The 19,053-nt window shown below is 42.2% G+C and overlaps 1 protein-coding gene across 11 annotated transcripts in view; it reads right to left on the reverse strand.

The window, feature by feature from the left end:
- Positions 1–830: 830 nt before the first annotated feature.
- LOC139530403 (AP-3 complex subunit beta-2) overlaps positions 831–19,053 on the reverse strand; it is a 101,371-nt gene continuing 83,148 nt past the window's right edge. For 4 of the 11 annotated variants that reach the window (XM_071326780.1, XM_071326779.1, XM_071326775.1 and 1 more), the window contains exons 18-28: positions 17,800–17,914; positions 16,830–17,016; positions 11,881–12,052; positions 9,897–9,984; positions 9,412–9,524; positions 5,519–5,747; positions 5,136–5,220; positions 4,707–4,804; positions 4,117–4,137; positions 2,452–2,590; positions 831–2,206 (exon numbers count right to left, since the gene is read on the reverse strand). In XM_071326780.1, the coding sequence (XP_071182881.1) occupies positions 2,020–2,206; positions 2,452–2,590; positions 4,117–4,137; positions 4,707–4,804; positions 5,136–5,220; positions 5,519–5,747; positions 9,412–9,524; positions 9,897–9,984; positions 11,881–12,052; positions 16,830–17,016; positions 17,800–17,914 (1,434 nt within the window). In that variant the 3' untranslated portion in view covers positions 831–2,019. Of the gene's footprint in view, positions 2,207–2,451; positions 2,591–4,116; positions 4,138–4,706; positions 4,805–5,135; positions 5,221–5,518; positions 5,748–9,411; positions 9,525–9,896; positions 9,985–11,880; positions 12,053–16,829; positions 17,017–17,799; positions 17,915–18,751; positions 18,791–19,053 lie in introns of all 11 variants that reach the window. The other 7 variants (XM_071326781.1, XM_071326776.1, XM_071326784.1 and 4 more) reach the window with 5 other exon arrangements.

Here is a 19,053-nt window from a genome sequence, read left to right on the forward strand (position 1 = left end):
AGAGAAAGCGAGTGTGCATTAAAATAACAATACCCTTTAAAGGATTGCTCCATCCACTATTATCTTAAATTCATTGCAAAGTTTTCATTTTGAGAGAAAGGTTTAACCTTTTAAAGTTATATATAGCTTTGTATTTTAGGGGAGGAAATAATAGACCACTGCCACGTTTAACAGTACTTTTCATAAGGTATGTGGTCAATGGTATGAGTTAAGCAAATTATGTCCTCAAATTGTCTGCATACCAGTAGTAAAATGAATTTGAAATTACATGTAAATTCAACTTAAATTCTCCTTTGTTCTTTGACTGTGTCATGACTCCACAAACCAGTGAATTAAGTTCACAAGCTTGAAAGATTTACCAGTGCGATACTGAACAAATAAAACAATTCAAATTTCAAGGAGTAAAAAACTGCTGTCATTTTCCCTTTTCTTTCACTCTTCAACTTTCTATGATAACTGTTATTGATGCTTGCTGTATTGAACTCCTTTGGTGAGATGATACAATTACATGTTCCTATGGCAAAAAAATCTAAACAAATAAATAAATAACTTCACTTATGTCACGAAGGCAGCTCGCAGATATGCAGCTGGGTTATATCATATCAGGTGTCTCCCCTATACAGAGCAAGGCCCTTTACCTAGCGCCCAAAACAGCATAGCACAGTTTCCTTAGGATCGCATTTCCATTTCCGTAGGTCTCATTATGACAACATCAGTGGGTTTATAGCATGATAGAAACCACCTTTAATTATAGCATGGTTAACCTATACTGGAAATACAGTAAGTATATGCAAAAGTCAATGGAAAGGCAGAAAAACACAGACAGCTGCTGATTACAGAACAGTTTGCCTTGGGCCATGAGGATTTAATATTGTCATGTTTGGAAATCATTCATACACACAGACACAGACTAACACAGACCTTCATTTTTGTATTAAATATTGCAATGCATACAATCACATTTACTGTGTATCATTTTCATCTGCAGGAGTCCCACTCAATAACATCTATTCTATGTGTATGACATTTAGCGGGCCAGGCGGTAGAGATTGAGAATAGAGAACCACACTACTCAAAGGGGGACTTCATTGAACATTCAGCAGACCAAAGTAAATTGAGGAGCGACCACTTTTTCCTTGATGATATACCCTGTTACTGTACCTAAGTAATGTTGGTAATGGTGTAATGGTACCACGCTACATTTAAAAAAGGCATGGTGTTTTCTACATAGTACATTTATGCTTGGCTGAAACAAGTATAGCAAGAGTATAGGTGAGGACTCGCAGTCTTTCGTTCAGACAACACATCATGAGCCATTCGTAGATATGGCTAAAGAGAGCATGTCAAACCTTTACAGCAGTCATGACAAATGATAAGGAGGATTTTAGGTTAGGATAAACATCCCACTGGGCACTGACCTCAGTTCAATGTCTAGTTTTGATTAAAACATTTTTGAGTTAACGTGAATTCAATGTGAAATCAACAAACAAATGTAGGTTAAAAGTTGGGTGAAAAAAATAACAAAATTCCCTTACGTTGATTACTTTTTGCAAATCCAATCAGTTTTCCATGTTGATTCAACGCCGTCACAGATTTTATTTGATCAGTGGGATGATTCTTAATGACTTATTGTCTTTACAAATCGTGTACAGTAATGCCATTCTGTAATTTGTTATGACAGTTCGTAGGAAGTGATTTTAAAAGTCAAAGTGGGGCCTATTATTTCCCCCAGATTTGCGTCTCTCGTATAAGTAAAAAATCATCATAATTTGTTTGAAACCTGCATTACATGCAGAATATCAATTGAGCGATGGATCAAACCTGTCTTCTACATATTCTTATCAGACTACCAGTATCTTAATGAAGAGAAAGAGGACCCTAAGTATGGGGGTATTTGGAATGGGAGTGGATGAATGTGTGGTTGTATGTATGCGAGTGAGCAAAGGGAGACAGAACCGAGCTGTAGGAGAGGAAGGAAATTGCTGGGGTCAAAGGTCAGGGGTCAAGAGTTAGGGGTCATCACTGGGTGAGGGCCTGAAGGATGTCCTTGACCAGCATCGTGCCAATCACCATTTTCTCACAGTTGACCGTCAGCTGGGCGGCCCCGTCCTCTTTGGTGACCACACTGACCAGTACAAGGCTGCCACTGGTCACCGTCTTCCCAGCGAACCTGTGAATCGGAAACGGGGGAGGAGGAACAGGAGGGCTAAGTTCAAAGATCAAAGAGCAGAAGTAAAGAGGAAGTTGAATAGTTGAATCAATATTATGACACAAAACAGCAATATTCTTTCATGATTTCATAACTTCCTATTTGACACATTCCCCTACTATCTCCCCTGTCTAATAAAACATGCAACATACTAATTCAATAAATAAAAAAATCTATATCAATATGTATTCTGGCGACATCTGCCAACTTTGACAACTTTTCCAAACGCTCGCCACCCTCACCTGCACTCCTTGTCTGAGCCACAGGGCACTCGGCTGAGGTTGGCGGCAGTGGTAACCCTCTGAACGACAGCGTGCTCGCCCTGACACTTCTCCTCCAGGATCAGCTTCTCTGTGATCTCATTCATGCCCATCAACTGACCTGAGGACAGTACAAAATACCAGCGGTCAAAAGACGAGTGGTCAAGGAGTCTGCATCAGCATCTCAATTCATCTTCCCGCGATTCCTTGCATCCTATCTCCTCGGCTCCTTCCCCTCCGTATTGGAAGAGACGGTCCAAGGCCCCTCGCCTCAGACTTTCTTCTCCAATACCTTTTTAGGGATGCAAGGAAAGAGGATGTGAGGAATCTAGGAAAGATGAATTACAGGTTCCAGCTTGAGTGAGATTGAACATGTGTTTGAAGAAGGTCAATTGAATTTTTGTTTTTATGAATGCTCATTGTCACCAGACTCCTTCAAAATAGGAGACTGTCCCGTGAATACATAACATTTTAACCAAACCTCCTTGTGTAATATCTCATACTATATGGAGGCATTTGTGTCCATATACCATTTGATACTACAACAATCTAAAATCCATACAACTCTATAGGGTCTACTACCATAAAAGGGTTGGGTTTTACACAATTCTCTTAGGACTACACTAACTATATAATGCCTTAGGATTAAAAGACTAGAGATATGAGCCATTACATAAGCATGGGGCTTAATGTGAAAAACTATCTCGCAAGGGAGTGACACTTTCCTAAGAATAAGAAAGTAATCTGATATTTGCCAAAAACAGGAGTTTGAGGGGAATAACCTGCATGTGGATTACTTTATTTATCAGGTTGCAGGTCTATAACTCATATTTCTATCCTGCTTGTCTACTTGTCACAAACTAATTTTCTCATATATCACTGTCAAACTTCCTTGAACATAGAAAAGGCTCCCTGAAAGAGATTGAAATGTTCTCTCTTCGTTCTGTGATGTCTTAGTTATATATAGCTGAATTCAGCAAACTTCTGCACAAACTTCCTCCACACTAAATCTAGAATACAATGACCATTAACTTGAAATGTATTATAAAACACCATTATATGCATTAAATGGAAGCAGCATGCTATACTGTCCTCTCACCACTCAAAGTTAAGTTAGCTATACTTCTCTAAAACATCTGAATGTGGTGAATGTGGCCTACAGTATGCATTAGTTACAGCCCATGTGTCTTACAGCCCGTATAACACAATCAATGCTGTGAAAGAAGAGCGCAATGGTTTCAAATGCAGTGCCTTTTAAAAAATTAGACATCCTCTTTGCGCATTCCCGGAACTACAGTATTCCAGTGCTAAGACATTGATTTGGGATTAGTGGATCTAAGTGGAGCATTCCCCGTCATTCCCAGTGGAGCTACGGTACATGTTAGAGGCTGGGATGCAGGTTAGGTTATGTTAGGTCAGTTGTGTCTGCCATTGAAGTGAACTGGAGATACATAGTGCAAATAGTCATTGGCACCCAGGCATTAGATATCGCTGTGGGGGGTATAGGAGGGAACAGCTTGAAGCAAGGGGGGAGATGTTGAGGGGAAGGATGGGGAGGAGAGGTTGAGTCTCGTATGGGGGGTAGGTTGTTAAGGCAGGTGGCACATAGACAGCTGACGAGAACAAGTTCTATCAAAGGAAACTTACCTAGACTTTGTAATAGCGTCTCTATTGGGGCCAGTATCAAGAGGGAAGAACGGAGGATATGACACGTTTAAACACACAATATGGTTGGATTTGAGTTGAAAACCTTGCCCAGTGTTAGTGATTATGCTCCAAGGGTGACCATTGCTATTAAACCAAGTTAGAATGAATACCAAGGTTTCCTGGTGGATGTGGATTGATCAAGTCAGAGGTGATAGTGCGGTAGTAGTCACATGCCATTGTTAGGGTTAGTTTGTGTAGTGACTGGTGGAAACTGCCAGTCACTGGCATTATTGACAAAAAATAAATATACTATGATTTGCCTCAGAAATGTATTAATTCTTGAGTGTTCTTTTGGATACCAACTCAAAACAACACCCAGAGAGGCAAAGACATCTCAAAACATACTGCATCAATTCAGGGATTTTACTATTACAAAACTATAAAGTTGTATTACTCTTTGTTGACACTAGCATTGTTTCTTTAGCTCAGCCAAAATGGGGCCCATATCAAATGTGTTTGAGGTGGTTTCGTTGTCACTTTGATGTTTTTGTTCAATTGTTTGATTTCCAGGCAGTGGTTCCTGTGCTCACCTTGCTCCTTTTTGAACTCATTTTCTGTCATAAAGATTGGCATCATCAGCTCTCCAACCGGTGGCTGGATCGACACAAAGAACTTCCTGGTGTGAGTGCTGCAAAGGAACAATAAAACATGACATGATTCACTTATAGGAGAATAGAGCAATAGAACTGTGCGGTGATTAGGGTCGCAAAATTCCGGGAACTTTCCCAGGAATTCTCTGGTTTTCCAGAACTCCCAATAAGATTCCCGGAATCAGGAGGGAATAAGTAGGTAGGGAATCCTACAACTCGGAATCTTCCAACCAGGATTTCTGAAAAACCCAGGAACTTTGGGAAAGTTTCCAGAATTTTGCAACACTAGTTTGATACTTGATTGGCCATATGTAGGGTGGGGGGGTGGGGGCTCTCCCTACAGCCATCAGGGAGCAGGCTCTTTCTTACCAGAGCTGGAAGTTGGCCGCCTGTGTGGAATCACAGAAATCGATGCCCATCACCACGCTAAGAGTCTCACCCGCAGGTAACACCTCTGAAAACAACACAAGATACTAGGTAAAAGAGACAGTGCACTAACTAGCCCAAAACAATGACAAACAGCTACCAAGATAGATCACTGAATGACTGAGGTGTAATTCTAATTTAAACTGACCCCGTTGCAAAACTTAACCCAACAAAGAACCATTTCTTTCAATTAGCTTTTCCCGAAAAAGTCTTCTTCAGATAAAAAAGGGTTCCATGTAGAACCCTACCGGTCCTCAAAGGATCCTTTTAGAACCCCTTTTTCAAAACTATTAAAAGAGGAATTCTGTTGTGAAATGTTGACTGACCGATCTCAGGGAACTCTTTGATCCTCATGCCTGACTGCAACTTGGTGTCCTCCATGTGCAGGCTCTTGGCCTCGGAGGTGGCGCTGTTGGTGAACTGGATTTTGACTGCCACCATGTGTGGGTCGGGGCTGAACGGCTGGCGGCTGAAGCAGTACTCCACTGACAGGCCCTCGCCGGTGATACGGTGGAGCAGCTCATAGGTCTTCAGGTTGCCGGATGGGACGATGGTCTGTGGTACGGAAACAGGTAGGGGGTTGAGTAAAAACTGCATGTTCAGCCAACCAGGCGTACATATTGTAGCAAACACCTGGACACCTCATGATCTGTTGATGTAAGGGCTATAGTGTTGGGTTGACAGTCGCTGGACCCAGTTTAGAATCCCGGTTGGGGTTACTGTAGTAGGATGGCCCTTGTGGTATCCGTACCTACGTATGACATGCGCAGACTAGGCTAGTAAACATGCTGAAGCAAGAACCTCGTTGTTGTACCTCCTTATTTTAGATGATACTACATTGTGTCAGAAGTGGTTTTAATAATCACATAAACGTGAAGGACTTACCAAGTAAATCATACATTCAGTATCTGTATGACGTGTGAAATGCTTGATAATGTATGTGATATCAACAGAGAGGTATATTTTCTGGGTGATATAAATATTGACTGGCTTTCATCAAGCAGCCCACTCAAGAAAAAGCTTCAAACTGTAACCAGTGCCTGCAATCTGGTTCAGGTTATCAGTCAACCTACCAGGGTAGTTACAAACAGCACATGAATGAAACCATCAATATGTATTGATTACATCTTTACTAATGCTGCAGAAACTCTACTCCACATCAAGTAACTCATGCAAGCAGTAAAATTAGATTAAAAAAACAGACAAAAAAAACATCTTATGGAACAGCGGGGACTGTGAAGCAACACAAACATAGGCACAGACACATACATATACACACACACACGATAATATACGTACACATGGATTTTGTACTGTATATATGTGGTAGTGTTGGAGTAGGGGCCTGAGGGCATACAGTCTGTGAATGTATTGTAATGTTTTTAAAATTGTATAAACTGCCTTAATTTTGCTGGACCCCAGGAAGAGCAGCCCCAGGAAGAGTAGCCTTGGCAGCAGCTAATGGGGATCCATGATAAAAACAAATACAAATACAAAGCAAATGCATGAGGTCTCAGAGGAGGAACAGCAGCTACAGCAGGACAGCATCTTTCTGGGACAAGTAAGGAAAAAACAATGCTGGCTGGTACTCAGATATTAAACTCAATGGAGAGGTTGTGTCATTTAAACCAGACACAGGGGCAGCAGTGACAGTAATCCCCACAAGACTGTATAGTTATAGTAGAAATGGCCCTTTGCTCTCTACAAACAAAAAACTGTAAGATATTACCAGTGGTAGGGCAGTTGGTGAGTAAACTGGAGAGTAAAGACAAAAGTGCCATCCAACCTGTCTTCGTCATTCACTCTCTGGCCAGACCGTTGCTGGGGCTGCCAGAAATTGAACTGGATTACCCAAGGGAGGTTTTCCATCATCACAGACATGCCCATCCCCCAGAATGCGGCTGAAGTCATGACCTTCTTCGGCATTGCCACATATTTCGGTATGTTCCTCCCACAGTTTTCAGATACAATCAAACCCCTGAGAGACTTACTAGCCAAAGAGAATGGCTGGTCATGGGGTCACGTGCAACAGGTGGCATTTGACAAGATCAAAGGAGACCTGCTGTCACAGAGAGTGTTGGCCCAGTACCGTCCCCAAGCTATGACAAAGGTGTCAGCAGATGCATCATCCTTTGGGCTAGGGGCGGTCCTCACACAGATGCGGGACAACATGGAGTGGCGTCCAATAGCATACATCTCACAAAGCTTATCCGACACGGAGCAAAGGTATGCACAAGTGGAGAAGGAGGCGTTTGCTATCACATGGGCATGTGAAAGGCTCAGCCAATACCTTATTGGCCTGCAGTTTTCAGCAGAGACTGACCACAAACCACTGTTGGCTCTGTTAGGGACAAAAGCACTGGACGACTTGCTTCCCAGAGTTCTGCGCTTCCGCCTCAGATTGCTGAGGTTCACCTACAAGATGGTGTATGTGCCAGGGAAGGCACTGATCACAGCAGATGCACTCCCCAGGGCCCCAATTAAACGTCCATTAACAGAGGAGGAGCAATGTCTGGAGGGTGAGGTACAGGTGTACATTAATGCAGTAAGAGACAGTCTACCTGCATCTCAGACCAAACTGCAGCAGATTGCAGAGGAGCAACAGCGAGACCCCATCTGCCGACAGATAGTACAGCAGTGCAAAATGGGATGGCCCTTGCAGGAGGAACTGCCTCAGCTGCTGAAGCCCTATTGGGTGCACCAAAGTGACTTCCACTATAATGGAGACCTTCTCATGAAAGGACAACGAATAGTTATCTCAGAGACTCTACAACCGGAAATTCTAGAGAGTGCATGAGGGACACATGGGGATAACCAAATGCAGACAGAGGGCTCAACAGTCGGTGTGGTGGCTGGGTCTGAGTGAGGTGTGTGCACAATGTCAACCTTGTCATCCTGAACCAATGATGGCAACGGAGCTGCCAAAACAGCCATGGCAAAAGGTAGGGGCAGATAAGTTCTTATGGAAAAAAGACACCCATTACCACATCAGCTGGTGTTATCAATGTACTAAAGTCCATTTTTTCTGGGCAAGGGGTCGCTGAGGTCCTGGTTACAGATAACACTCCCCAGTTCTCCGCAAGCTCCTTTCCTGCTTTTGCCGTAGAATATGAACTTCACACGTGACCAGAAGCCCCTACCATGCACAGAGCAACGGTGAGGTAGAGAGAGCTGTGAAAACAGTCAAAGGACTGTTGAAAAAGGACAAGGATCCATACATGGCTCTGTTAGTTTACAGAGTTACACCACTGCATCATGGGCCGCCGCCTGCCGAGCTCCTGATGGGCAGGAGGCTGCGCTCCCTCCCTTGCCTGTCTCGACGGCTGGGCTTAAACCCCAATGGTCTAACAGGAAGGCCTTCACTAAAAGGGACAAATGGCTGAAAAAAACACAAACTGTAGACTTTAAATTGGAGACACCGTGCTACGGAGAGGCAAGAACTGACAGAACGTCAACGTGTGTGGATTACAAACTAAAAGACACCAGAAATAGTGCTGAGGAAAGCGGATGCCCCACGCTCCTATGTGGTGGACACAGGCTCCGAGGAGATACGGATTAACAAAACACACCTCAGAGCTCTTCCAGATCTACCAGGCACACAGGTTGAGGAGGCCACAGACAACGCACAAAAAAGAGGGAGAAGGAGAGAGAACGCTCACAGAGCCACAAGCTCACCCAAAAAGGGATGTGAAGCCACCAGAGTGGCTGAAAGACTATGTTGCATGAATTGAATGCATACTGTTGGGGACCATACCCAGCAAAAAGAGACAGTACCTAAGTTAATGCATAAGTGTTAAAGAGAATAATAATGGTTTCCAAATTACATTTCAATTATGCTTCAGTGGTTATGAATGTAGAATTACTTTTCATTGGAGAGGGGAAGATGTAGTAGGATGGCCCTTGTGGGTATCTGTACCCATGTATGACATGCACAGACTAGGCTAGTAAACATGCTGAAGCTAGAACCTCATTGTTGTTCCTTCTTATTTTAGATGATACTACAGTTACCCCCTAAAATTTTACTGAAAATACTATACATCTTCAAAAATATTCAGTAAAATTGGCATTCATAAAATGTTATAAAGCTTGGAATGTATGGTACTTAATCTCTCTTTAAATCTACGTACATTATCTTTCTCTATCAATCTACATCTTTATGAAGTGCTTAGGCCCTCGGGGTTAGGGGCTATGGGTAGTTTGTCCTAGAAAGGGTACTCACCGTAGGGGACAGAACGTTGTCGGTCAGGGACAAGCCCTCCAGATCTGTCACTAGGCTGCTGGACAGGAAGTTGTTGAGGGGCGTGACTTGAGACGGAGATGGAGCAGGGTCAACTAGGAAGAGGAAGGAGCACAGCGTTTTCTCAAAGACTGGGGAGAAATCATGTATAGTCTGATGCTGCGCTAATGTAAACAAACAAGCAAATAGCGGCGATTCTGCATCATTGACAATGGTGATTGTGTACTTCTGAAGATGCAATGTTCAGTACCACAGACACGGATATATTTGATTTTAAACATTTGATTTCGAATTTTAAATAATAGGGAATAAATCTGCACATAATTAAAATAGACTTATCCAGTGACATCCATTACCAATCGTTCATCACCCCATTCAAATTCTATGTAGGACCACTTGAGGGGGAAAGTGTAGACTGTCACTGTATTCCTGGTATCGTGGATTTAGTAAAAAGGAGGTGAACTTACAGTCATCAAAATCAAGCAGAGACATTTCTTTCTTTTCTTTCTTGTTCTCTTTTTTGGGTGGTTTGGATGAAGGTTTAGATGCTGTGGTCTGAAAAGAAGAGAAAGAGAAACTAACCCACAAGCAAAAGGAGACCTGCTACCTGAATATAGTGAGGAAAAAACGTAAATAGATATAAACTATATTACCACTTGTGCATGAAAGCAAAGGAATATGTTCATACAGTCCCACCGTGACGCTGGCGTGTTTTGGACTTCTAACCCCTTTTAAACATAGTGTGTTTGAGCAACAGACTTCTGTTGAACCATTGGATTAATCTCGCTCTTCTGCATCCATTGAAACCAATCACTAGTCTGTGTGATTAACTTGGGCTGAGCTAGGGCAGTGTTTGTGAGACAAGGGCGGATCCCAAAGGGGCCTGGGGGCGAATCTTCTCACAAAAACGTCTCTAAAGCCAGAATGATTTGAGCGGAGACTCTTTCGTACACGTACATGTAATCGTGCATGTTTTGCATGCATTGTTTGCTCTATGACGCTCACAAGCCATACAACAGTTTTTTGAAGGTAAGGAGTTTTTCTACATTGAAGATCATAGGAAATCCCAGGACATACTGTCTATAATACTGCAATAAGCTCAGATAGTTGCTGTCACAAATTCCAAACTTCTTTTTTTTTTTTTACATTTGTCAATAAAACTCATGAATGTAACTGTTTATGTCAAATTGTAAAAAACTTAATTGTGAGGCTAAATATAAGGGTTAGACATGCAGATAAATGAAAGTAGTGCCTAGGGCAACTCCACGACTTTTCAGCCTCATTTTCATTATGTCCAGCACAATACCAGTGTCAGTATATGTGAAAATGGCGAATTTCGACGTTTTGAAGAAAAAAAATTGTTAACAAGTTCATCAAAACTTAAAACATTTTAAAAACAGTGATTTTCAAACACTGATATTTGAGGGGAGCAAGAAAATACTCTCCCTTGGGCTAGAAACTCATTTAAAAAATGTGTATTTTTTATTTTTTAATTCATAATACAAAAAAAAATTACATTGCTACATCATGGTCTAGAAACTCATTGCAGTTTTTGATCCTACCTTGTGATGTCACAGAGAAGCATTTCTATTTTAACCATGGATCATAGAAACACTGTTTTCACATATGTAGACACTGGTTGGTGGTGGAGATTATGAATATGAGGTTGAAAAGTGGCAGAATTGCCCTTTAAGTTTATTCGTTTACTGTATCCATTGGGATACATGTTGACATCAAATAATATCTATGTGCTTTATGCCAACCATCAGATAATGCCAATGTAGAATGTGTGTGTTACGTTTTTCCTTTATGAAGTCTTATAAATTGAAAAATTATTTTTACAGCTTATTAGCGTACACCTAATATGTTCCCCCTGTTGACGATGCTCATTATATATTAAGGTTAAACCAAAAGATTACATGTAACAAAAATGAAATGAAATGATTATGTGAAATTGAATGAAACAACAATAATGTATGTTGATGCTAATATGATGTACAATATTCCATTATGTTTCTATATGATAACAATAGTGTAATATATTTAATATGCCATATACTATTTTTTAACAGTTTGACAAATTTATTTTAATTAACTTAATCATTATGACACACCCCTCACTATTGTCATTAGTTACACTAATTGCACTGTGTGTCTGTCTACATAACCTGGTTCAAAGTATTTATGACATTACCCTGAGGAAGGCACAGTGATGCCGAAACGTTGGTAAATACCCATTACATTGCTGGGAGTTTATACATGGAGTGTGCAACTTTCTTTATTTTGATAGTCCATGGGAAATTTTGACATCAAAGAATATCTATGTGCTTTATGCCAACCATCAGATAATGCCAATTTAGAATGTGTGTGTTACGTCTCTCACTGTGTGTGTGTGTGTTTGTGTGTGCGTCTGTAGTACGTGTATTTTAGAGTCTCTCTATCTTTACCCACCTTCTTTTTCTTCTTGGTCTCCTCCTCTGACTCCTCTTCTGACTCCTCCTCCTCTGACTCGCTGCTCTCTGATTCACTATCGCCGTCCTCATCGGATTCTGACTCTGTGCTACCAATCCGCGGTTTGCTCTTCTTCTCGCTCTTCTTCTCATCCTCTCCACTGCTCTGCTCACTGTGATGCAATGGTCAACAAGTATCAAAGGTTTAATGAAGGAATTTCACATCTTTAGAGCTCATGTCATAGCATTGCATTTCCTAGTGCTCTGCTACAGATTTTGACTACATTCCCTGGGTTACACACTTGGTAGACATATCAGATTGAATATGAATTAATAGGTAAAGGGATTTTTTTTTACAATTTCAACTTTTGACTGGAAATCCTCTTTAATCATTATCCAGGTCATGTATAATTGAGATTAGGGCCAACAATGAATTGTCAATGGCTGATATTAAAGATGCGTTATAAAGGTTTTGTATAATTTTAGCCAGTAGTTTTGAAAGTAGCGCACACGAGCCAAAACGTGTCCCCGAACATTGCGCACAATTGCGTACATCATCACATCATTGTTCTCGAGCCTCTATAGAGTGTGAGAAGAGAAGAAGAAAAAAGATGTGGGGTTCATGTTGGGCTCATTGGACAATACTGTGCTGACCTGATCCCACCTCCCACTTTAATCTTGCAACCTCATTGGACATCATTCCACCTGCCAATCAACATTGTTTATCAGCTTCGGTTGTCACGCATGGTCTCATCAGATTAGTATGGCAAACCAGCAAGCGAATGTGATAATGTAATTTTATACAACGGAAAATGTATACTTATGTTTGCATCAAATGTCCTACTCCTTGAAAGTCAGGTATCAATTATATCACATGCCTACGTGATGAATGATGATCGCTGGCAATTAACAGCTGTAGTGTTGCCTACATTGGATTGCCCCATATCATAGAATATGTGTGTGAGAGTTTATAAAGACAAAAAGTGGACACATTAAATTATTTGATTTGGATGGACGGTTGAGACAACATAAAGGGGAATCTGGTAATGAACGTTATAGCTGTTGAACAAGTTGAGACTAAATTACTTGGTGTTACCTTAGATAGTAAACTGTCACGGTCAAAACATATCGATTCAATGGTTGTAAAGATGGGGAGAGGTCTGCCCGTAATTAATAGATGCTCTTTTTTCATGACACCGCATTCCAAAAAGTCCTGCAGACTCTAGTTTTGTCTTCTCTTGATTATTGTCCAGTCGTGTGGTCGACTGCTGCAAGGAATTGACCTAGTTAAGCTGCAGCTGACCCAGAACAGAGCGGTACGTCTTGCTCTGCTAGAGATTTGAGTCAGTATGTTGGCAGCAGCCACTAAAAGTCTGATGGCCTTGAGATAGAAGCCTTTTTTTCAGTCTCTCGGTCCCAGCTTTGATGCATCTGTACTGACCTCGCCTTCTGGATGATAGCGGGTGAACAGACAGTGGCTCGGGTGGTTGTTGTCCTTGAGTATTTTTTTGGCCTTCCTGTGACATCGGGGTGCTGTAGTTTGCCCCTGGTGATGCGTTGTGCAGGCCTCACTATCCTCTGGAGAGCCTTACGGTTGTGGGCGTAGCAGTTGCTGTATCAGGCGGTGATACAGCCCGACAGGATGCTCTCGATTGTGCATCTGTAAAAGTTTGTGAGTGTTTTCGGGGAAAAGCCACATTTCTTCAGCCTCCTGAGGTTGAAGAGGCACTGTTGCGCCTTCTTCACCACACTGTCTGTGTGGGTGGACCATTTCAGTTCACCCATGATGTGTACACCGAGGAACTTAAAACCTTCCACCTTTTCCACTACTGTCCCGTCGATGTGGATAGGCGAGTGCTCCTTCTGCTGTTTCCTGAAGTCCACAATCATCTCCTTTGTTTTGTTGACGTTGAGTGTGAGGTTATTTTCCTGACACCACACTCCGAGGGCCCTCACCTCCTCCCTGTAGTAAGTCTCGTCGTTGTTGGTAATCAAGCCTACTACTATAGTGTCGTCTGCAAACTTGATGATTGAGTTGGAGGCTTGCATGGCCACGCAGTCATGGGTGAACAGGGAGTACAGGAGAGGGCTGAGAACGCACCCTTGTGGGGCCCCAGTGTAGATGATCAGCGGGGTGGAGATGTTGTTTCCTACCCTCACCACCTGGGGGCGGCCCGTCAGGAAGTCCAGGACCCAGTTGCACAGGGTGGGGTCGAGACCCAGGGTCTCGAGCTTAATGACGAGTTCGGAGGGTACTATGGTGTTAAATGCTGAGCTGTAATCGATGAACAGCATTCTTACATAGGTATTCCTCTTGTCCAGATGGGTTAGGGCAGTGTGCAGTGTGATTGCGATTGTGTCGTCTGTGGACCTATTGGGGCGGTAAGCAAATTGGAGTGGGTCTAGGGTGTCAGGTAGGGTGGAGGTGATATGGAACAATAGTGGCCCTCTTGAGGCATGTGTGAACAGCAGACTGGGATAGGGATTGATTGAATATGTCCGTAAACACACCAGCCAGCTGGTCTGCGCATGCTCTTAGGACGCGGCTAGGGAGGCCGTCTGGGCCGGCAGCCTTGCGAGGTTTAACACGTTTAATTGTTTTACTCACGTTGGCTGCGGTGAAGGAGAGCCCGCAGATTTTGGTAGTGGGCGGTGTCAGTGGCACTGTATTGTCCTCAAAGCAAGCACATAAGTTGTTTAATTTGTCTGGGAGCAAGACGTCGATGTCTGCGACGGGGCTGGTTTTCTTTTTGTAATCCGGGATTGACTGTAGACCCTGCCACATATGTCTCGTGTCTGAGCCGTTGAATTGCGACTCTACTTTGTCTCTATACTGACACTTAGCTTGTTTGATTACCTTGCGGAGGGAATAGCTACACTGCTTATATTCGGTCATGTTTCCAGTCGCCTTGCCATGATTAAAAGCAGTGGTTCGCGCTTTCAGTTTTGCGCAAATGCTGCCATCAATCCACGGTTTCTGGTTGGGAAAGGTTTTAATAGTCACCGTGGGTACAACATCACCGATGCACTTGCTAATAAACTCGCTCTCCGAATCAGCGTATCTATCAATGTTGTCTGAGGCTATCCGGAACATATCCCAGTCCACGTGATCGAAGCAATCTTGAAGCGTGGAATCTGATTGGTCGGACCAACGTTGAACAGACTTGAGCACGGGAGTTTCCTGTTTTAGTTTCTGTCTATAGGCTGGGAGCAACAAAATGGAGTCGTGGTCAGATTTGCCGAAAGGAGGGTGAGGGAGGGCTTTGTATGCGTTGCGGAAGTTAGAGTAGCAATGATCCAGAATACTGCCGGCTGGGTCGCGCATTCGATATGCTGATAAAATTTAGGAAGCCTTGTTTTCAGATTAGCTTTGTTAATATCCCCAGCTACAATATATGCAGCCTCAGGATATATTGTTTCCAGTTTACATAGAGTCCAACGAAGTTCTTTCAGGGCCGTCGAGGTGTCTGCTTGGGTGGGGATATACACGGCTGTGATTATAATCGAAGAGAATTCTCTTGGTAGATAATGCGGATGGCATTTGATTGTAAGGAATTCTAGGTGAGGTGAACAAAAGGACTTGAGTTCCTGTATGTTGTTATGATCATACCACGACTCTTTAATCATAAGGCATACACCCCCATCCTTCTTACCAGAGAGACGTTTGTTTCTGTCGGCGTGATGTGTGAAGAAACCGGGTGGCTGTACCGACTCTGATAACATATCCAGAGTGAGCCATGTTTCCGTGAAACAGAGAATGTTACAATCTCTGATGTCTCTCTGGAAGGCAACCCTTGCTCGAATTTCGTCTACCTTGTTGTCAAGAGACTGAACATTGGCGAGAATTATACTCGGGAGCAGTGAGCGATGTGCCCGTCTACAGAGCTTGACCAGAAGACCGCTCCGTCTGCCCCTTCTGCGGCGCCGTTGTTTTGGGTCGCCTACTGGGATCCAATCCATTGTCCTGGGTGGTGGTCCAAACAGAGGATCCGCTTCGGGATAGTCGTATTCCTGGTCATAATGTTGGTAAGTTGATGTTGCTCTTATATCCCATAGTTCTTCCCGGCTGTATGTAATAATACTGAAGATTTCCTGGGGTAACAATGTAAGAAATAATACATAAAAAAACAAAATACTGCATAGTTTCCTAAGAACGCGAAGCGAGGCGACCATCTCTGTTGGCGCCATCATCTCTGGTCTGTTCTGTATTATGTCATGTTTCATATGGATCACAGGAAGAGTAGCTGCTGCTTTCGCAACAGCTAATGGGGATCCTAATAAAATACCGAATACTAAGGTAGGCCAATAATTTTTCATCTAAAAAGTGAGTGAAAGTTTGCAGTACACATTTCTCGAGCGCATCAAAGTTGTATGTTGTGTTGCGATTCACGAAAGGGATGGATGGACGCGTGCCTTGTAAAAATCTTATAGCCTATTCCACAATATATTCTAAAATGTTAACAAAATACACCAAAAACATCATTTAGGAGATATGAGCATCGTGTTTCTGATTGGGTTAACAATGATCTTCTAATGTGTTTGTGTGCCTACAATGCCATCTTTAGTGCAAAACATGTTCTGGTTTGCAGAGAAATACATTGAAAGAGACAAATGAAACCACGACCGAGGTCTAATACATCTAACTTATCATTTGAAATGTTTTATCGCTTATAATGCATGGATTTGATTGATGCATTCAATGTATTTTCACTGTTATCAAAATAACTAATGTTAAGCCATGCAGCCACTTGAAAACTTGCTTCAGAGTGGGGGTTCACTACATCACAGGAACGAGCACATTCTAAAGGATGGCAGGTTAGAATGTAGATGGTTTATTATGCATTTATGAACCATACATTGACATGTCGAGTCCAAAACGTGAGGTTTAAAAAATAACAAGGTAGTTTTCAATATTCCGGAATATTTCTTTAAGCGAAAAATGTGTGCTACCTTTCACTTTCTGGAACAGGTTTCCTTGCTTTGATCTTCTCCACATTCTTCTTTTTCTTCTTCCCCTCTTCCTCCTCGTCCTCCTCGCTTGCAGACTCAGACTCCTCGTTGCTCTCCTCACTCTCGGATCCCGAGCCGCTCTCCTCACTGCCACTGCCACTCTCTGAGCCGCTGGCTGTGTCTGAGGCTGGGGGTGGAGAGGAAAGGTTTATATTCATCCCATCCTACACAGATTCTGTCTCATATACTTAAAGGTAGGGTTGCAAAAGACCTGTAAGTTATTGGCATTTTCATATTTTTTTTTTAATTAACAGCTAATCTATGGCAACTTTGGTAATTTATACTTGAATAACTTAAAATAAAAAAAGATTTATATAAAATATAAATGTTTTGTTCATCTTTATATCTGTCTCCACATTTTCTATGAGGTTGTAGTGGAAAATAGGCTAATTAATGAAAAAAGCATTGAATTAACAATGGCATCATTTTCAATTAAACTCTGCAACTGTCACAACTATTGACTTTTTTCACAACTGCCTCAAAAACATTTACAACAAAGACATATTGACATAGTAAAATAAATAAAAGTGTGTAAAAATATAAAGGATATTCCCTGATATTAAACACCAACGGTATTCACTAAGTTGATGGGTTATATTTAGGATAATGTTTTACAGCTTTTTCATAATTTTCTTTAATTTAAAAATCATCTTATCTTATTATTTTATGAAAATTACATAAAATCCTTGAAAGTTTCCCAAATTCCGGTGGTTTACTGGTAAACGTAATATACCCTCCCTTTGCAACCCTACTCATAGGACATGATAAAACACATATAGGCAAACATTTCCATGGATGCACACACACGCACACAAACGCTTTTTACGTCATCACAGTATTATTCTTCATTTTAGGACGTGTGGTGAAGGGGGTTGTGAGGTTGTGTATGGAAGTAAGCAGCCCAAGTCACCACTGTCAGCAGACTCGGTCGGGCCAGACTCGCCCTCCGAGTCAGAGTAGAATGGCTTGTCCGCCTTCTTTTCTTTCCTTTTCTCACGGCTGCTGCACTTGGTCCACTCCGGCACCTGGCAAAGAGGTCAGAGGTCAAAGAGTCAGCCGTGTCACCACCACGTCCGAAGCATTTCAATGGAAGCAGAGAAGAGGGGTTCATCCGAAATGCCACCGTATTCCCTAATGCAATACTTTTGACCAGGGCCCGCATAGGGCTCAGGTCAAAAGTAGTGCGCTATAGGGGAATGGGGTGCCATTTCGGATGCAGCCAAGGATCGAAGACGCAGCATGGCCATGACTGCTTCCCCCTGGGGCCGACCCTGTGAACCAAACCAACCAGCCATAATGGGCTTCCATTATGGTACAGTCCCGTGAAGCTTTAGTTTACACAATTGTCATAACATGTACTGTATAACATGTTTAACTTGTATTTATTGTTTTCCACAACTAGGTGGCAGCACCAGGTGATGCCTTCATGGCCAGTTCGGTAACAGTGTTTGATTTAGATTTTAAAGGGAGTAGTTCCAATAAAGATGTGATGTCCTCCAGGAGTAGTCAATGTCCTGGCACTGAAAAATGTAACAACATTAAAATGTATTGTATTAACCAGGGTGTATTCTTTTCTATTCTTACTGATACGGTATGTTAGTTGTTTATCTCACATGCAAACAACAATAACAACCATAAAAAGTAAGAAGAAGAGAAGTTTCAACAAGTGGGAGGACCGTCAACTCTTCTGAAGGAATCGACTCTTTAATGGTAGAGAGAGGAGGTTGCTGAGCTGGGTAGTTTTGCTGAGTTAGCTAGGCACAGAACAGCAGCTACGGTAGGGTGTCAAAAAGCACTTTGGCGCTTTGGGGAAGTGGGGGGGGGGCTCAAAGAGGCAAGCTCTTTGCCACTGACTGACTCACGCTGGTTAAAGTTGTGACTCTTTCAAGCAGCGTAATAACCTGGCAGGACGGAAGAAAGAAAAAGATTGGGATGGAAGTGAGATGACAAAAAGGAAGAAAAGTCTAGAAAGAGGTATGAAAAACAAGGCAAAAAGGAACAGACGGATTCAAGTTGCACTTACTCAATACTGTAGTTGTTCAAAAACATTTTTCACCTCTACGCGATTGTTACGACAAGGCTTTATCTTACTCTCTTTAAAAAATATTATTTAACCATAATTAAGCATTCATGAAACAACATTACCAAAGTACTTAAACATTAC

Source organism: Salvelinus alpinus, chromosome 9 (assembly GCF_045679555.1).
Source record: "Salvelinus alpinus chromosome 9, SLU_Salpinus.1, whole genome shotgun sequence".
Classification (NCBI taxonomy): domain Eukaryota; kingdom Metazoa; phylum Chordata; class Actinopteri; order Salmoniformes; family Salmonidae; genus Salvelinus; species Salvelinus alpinus.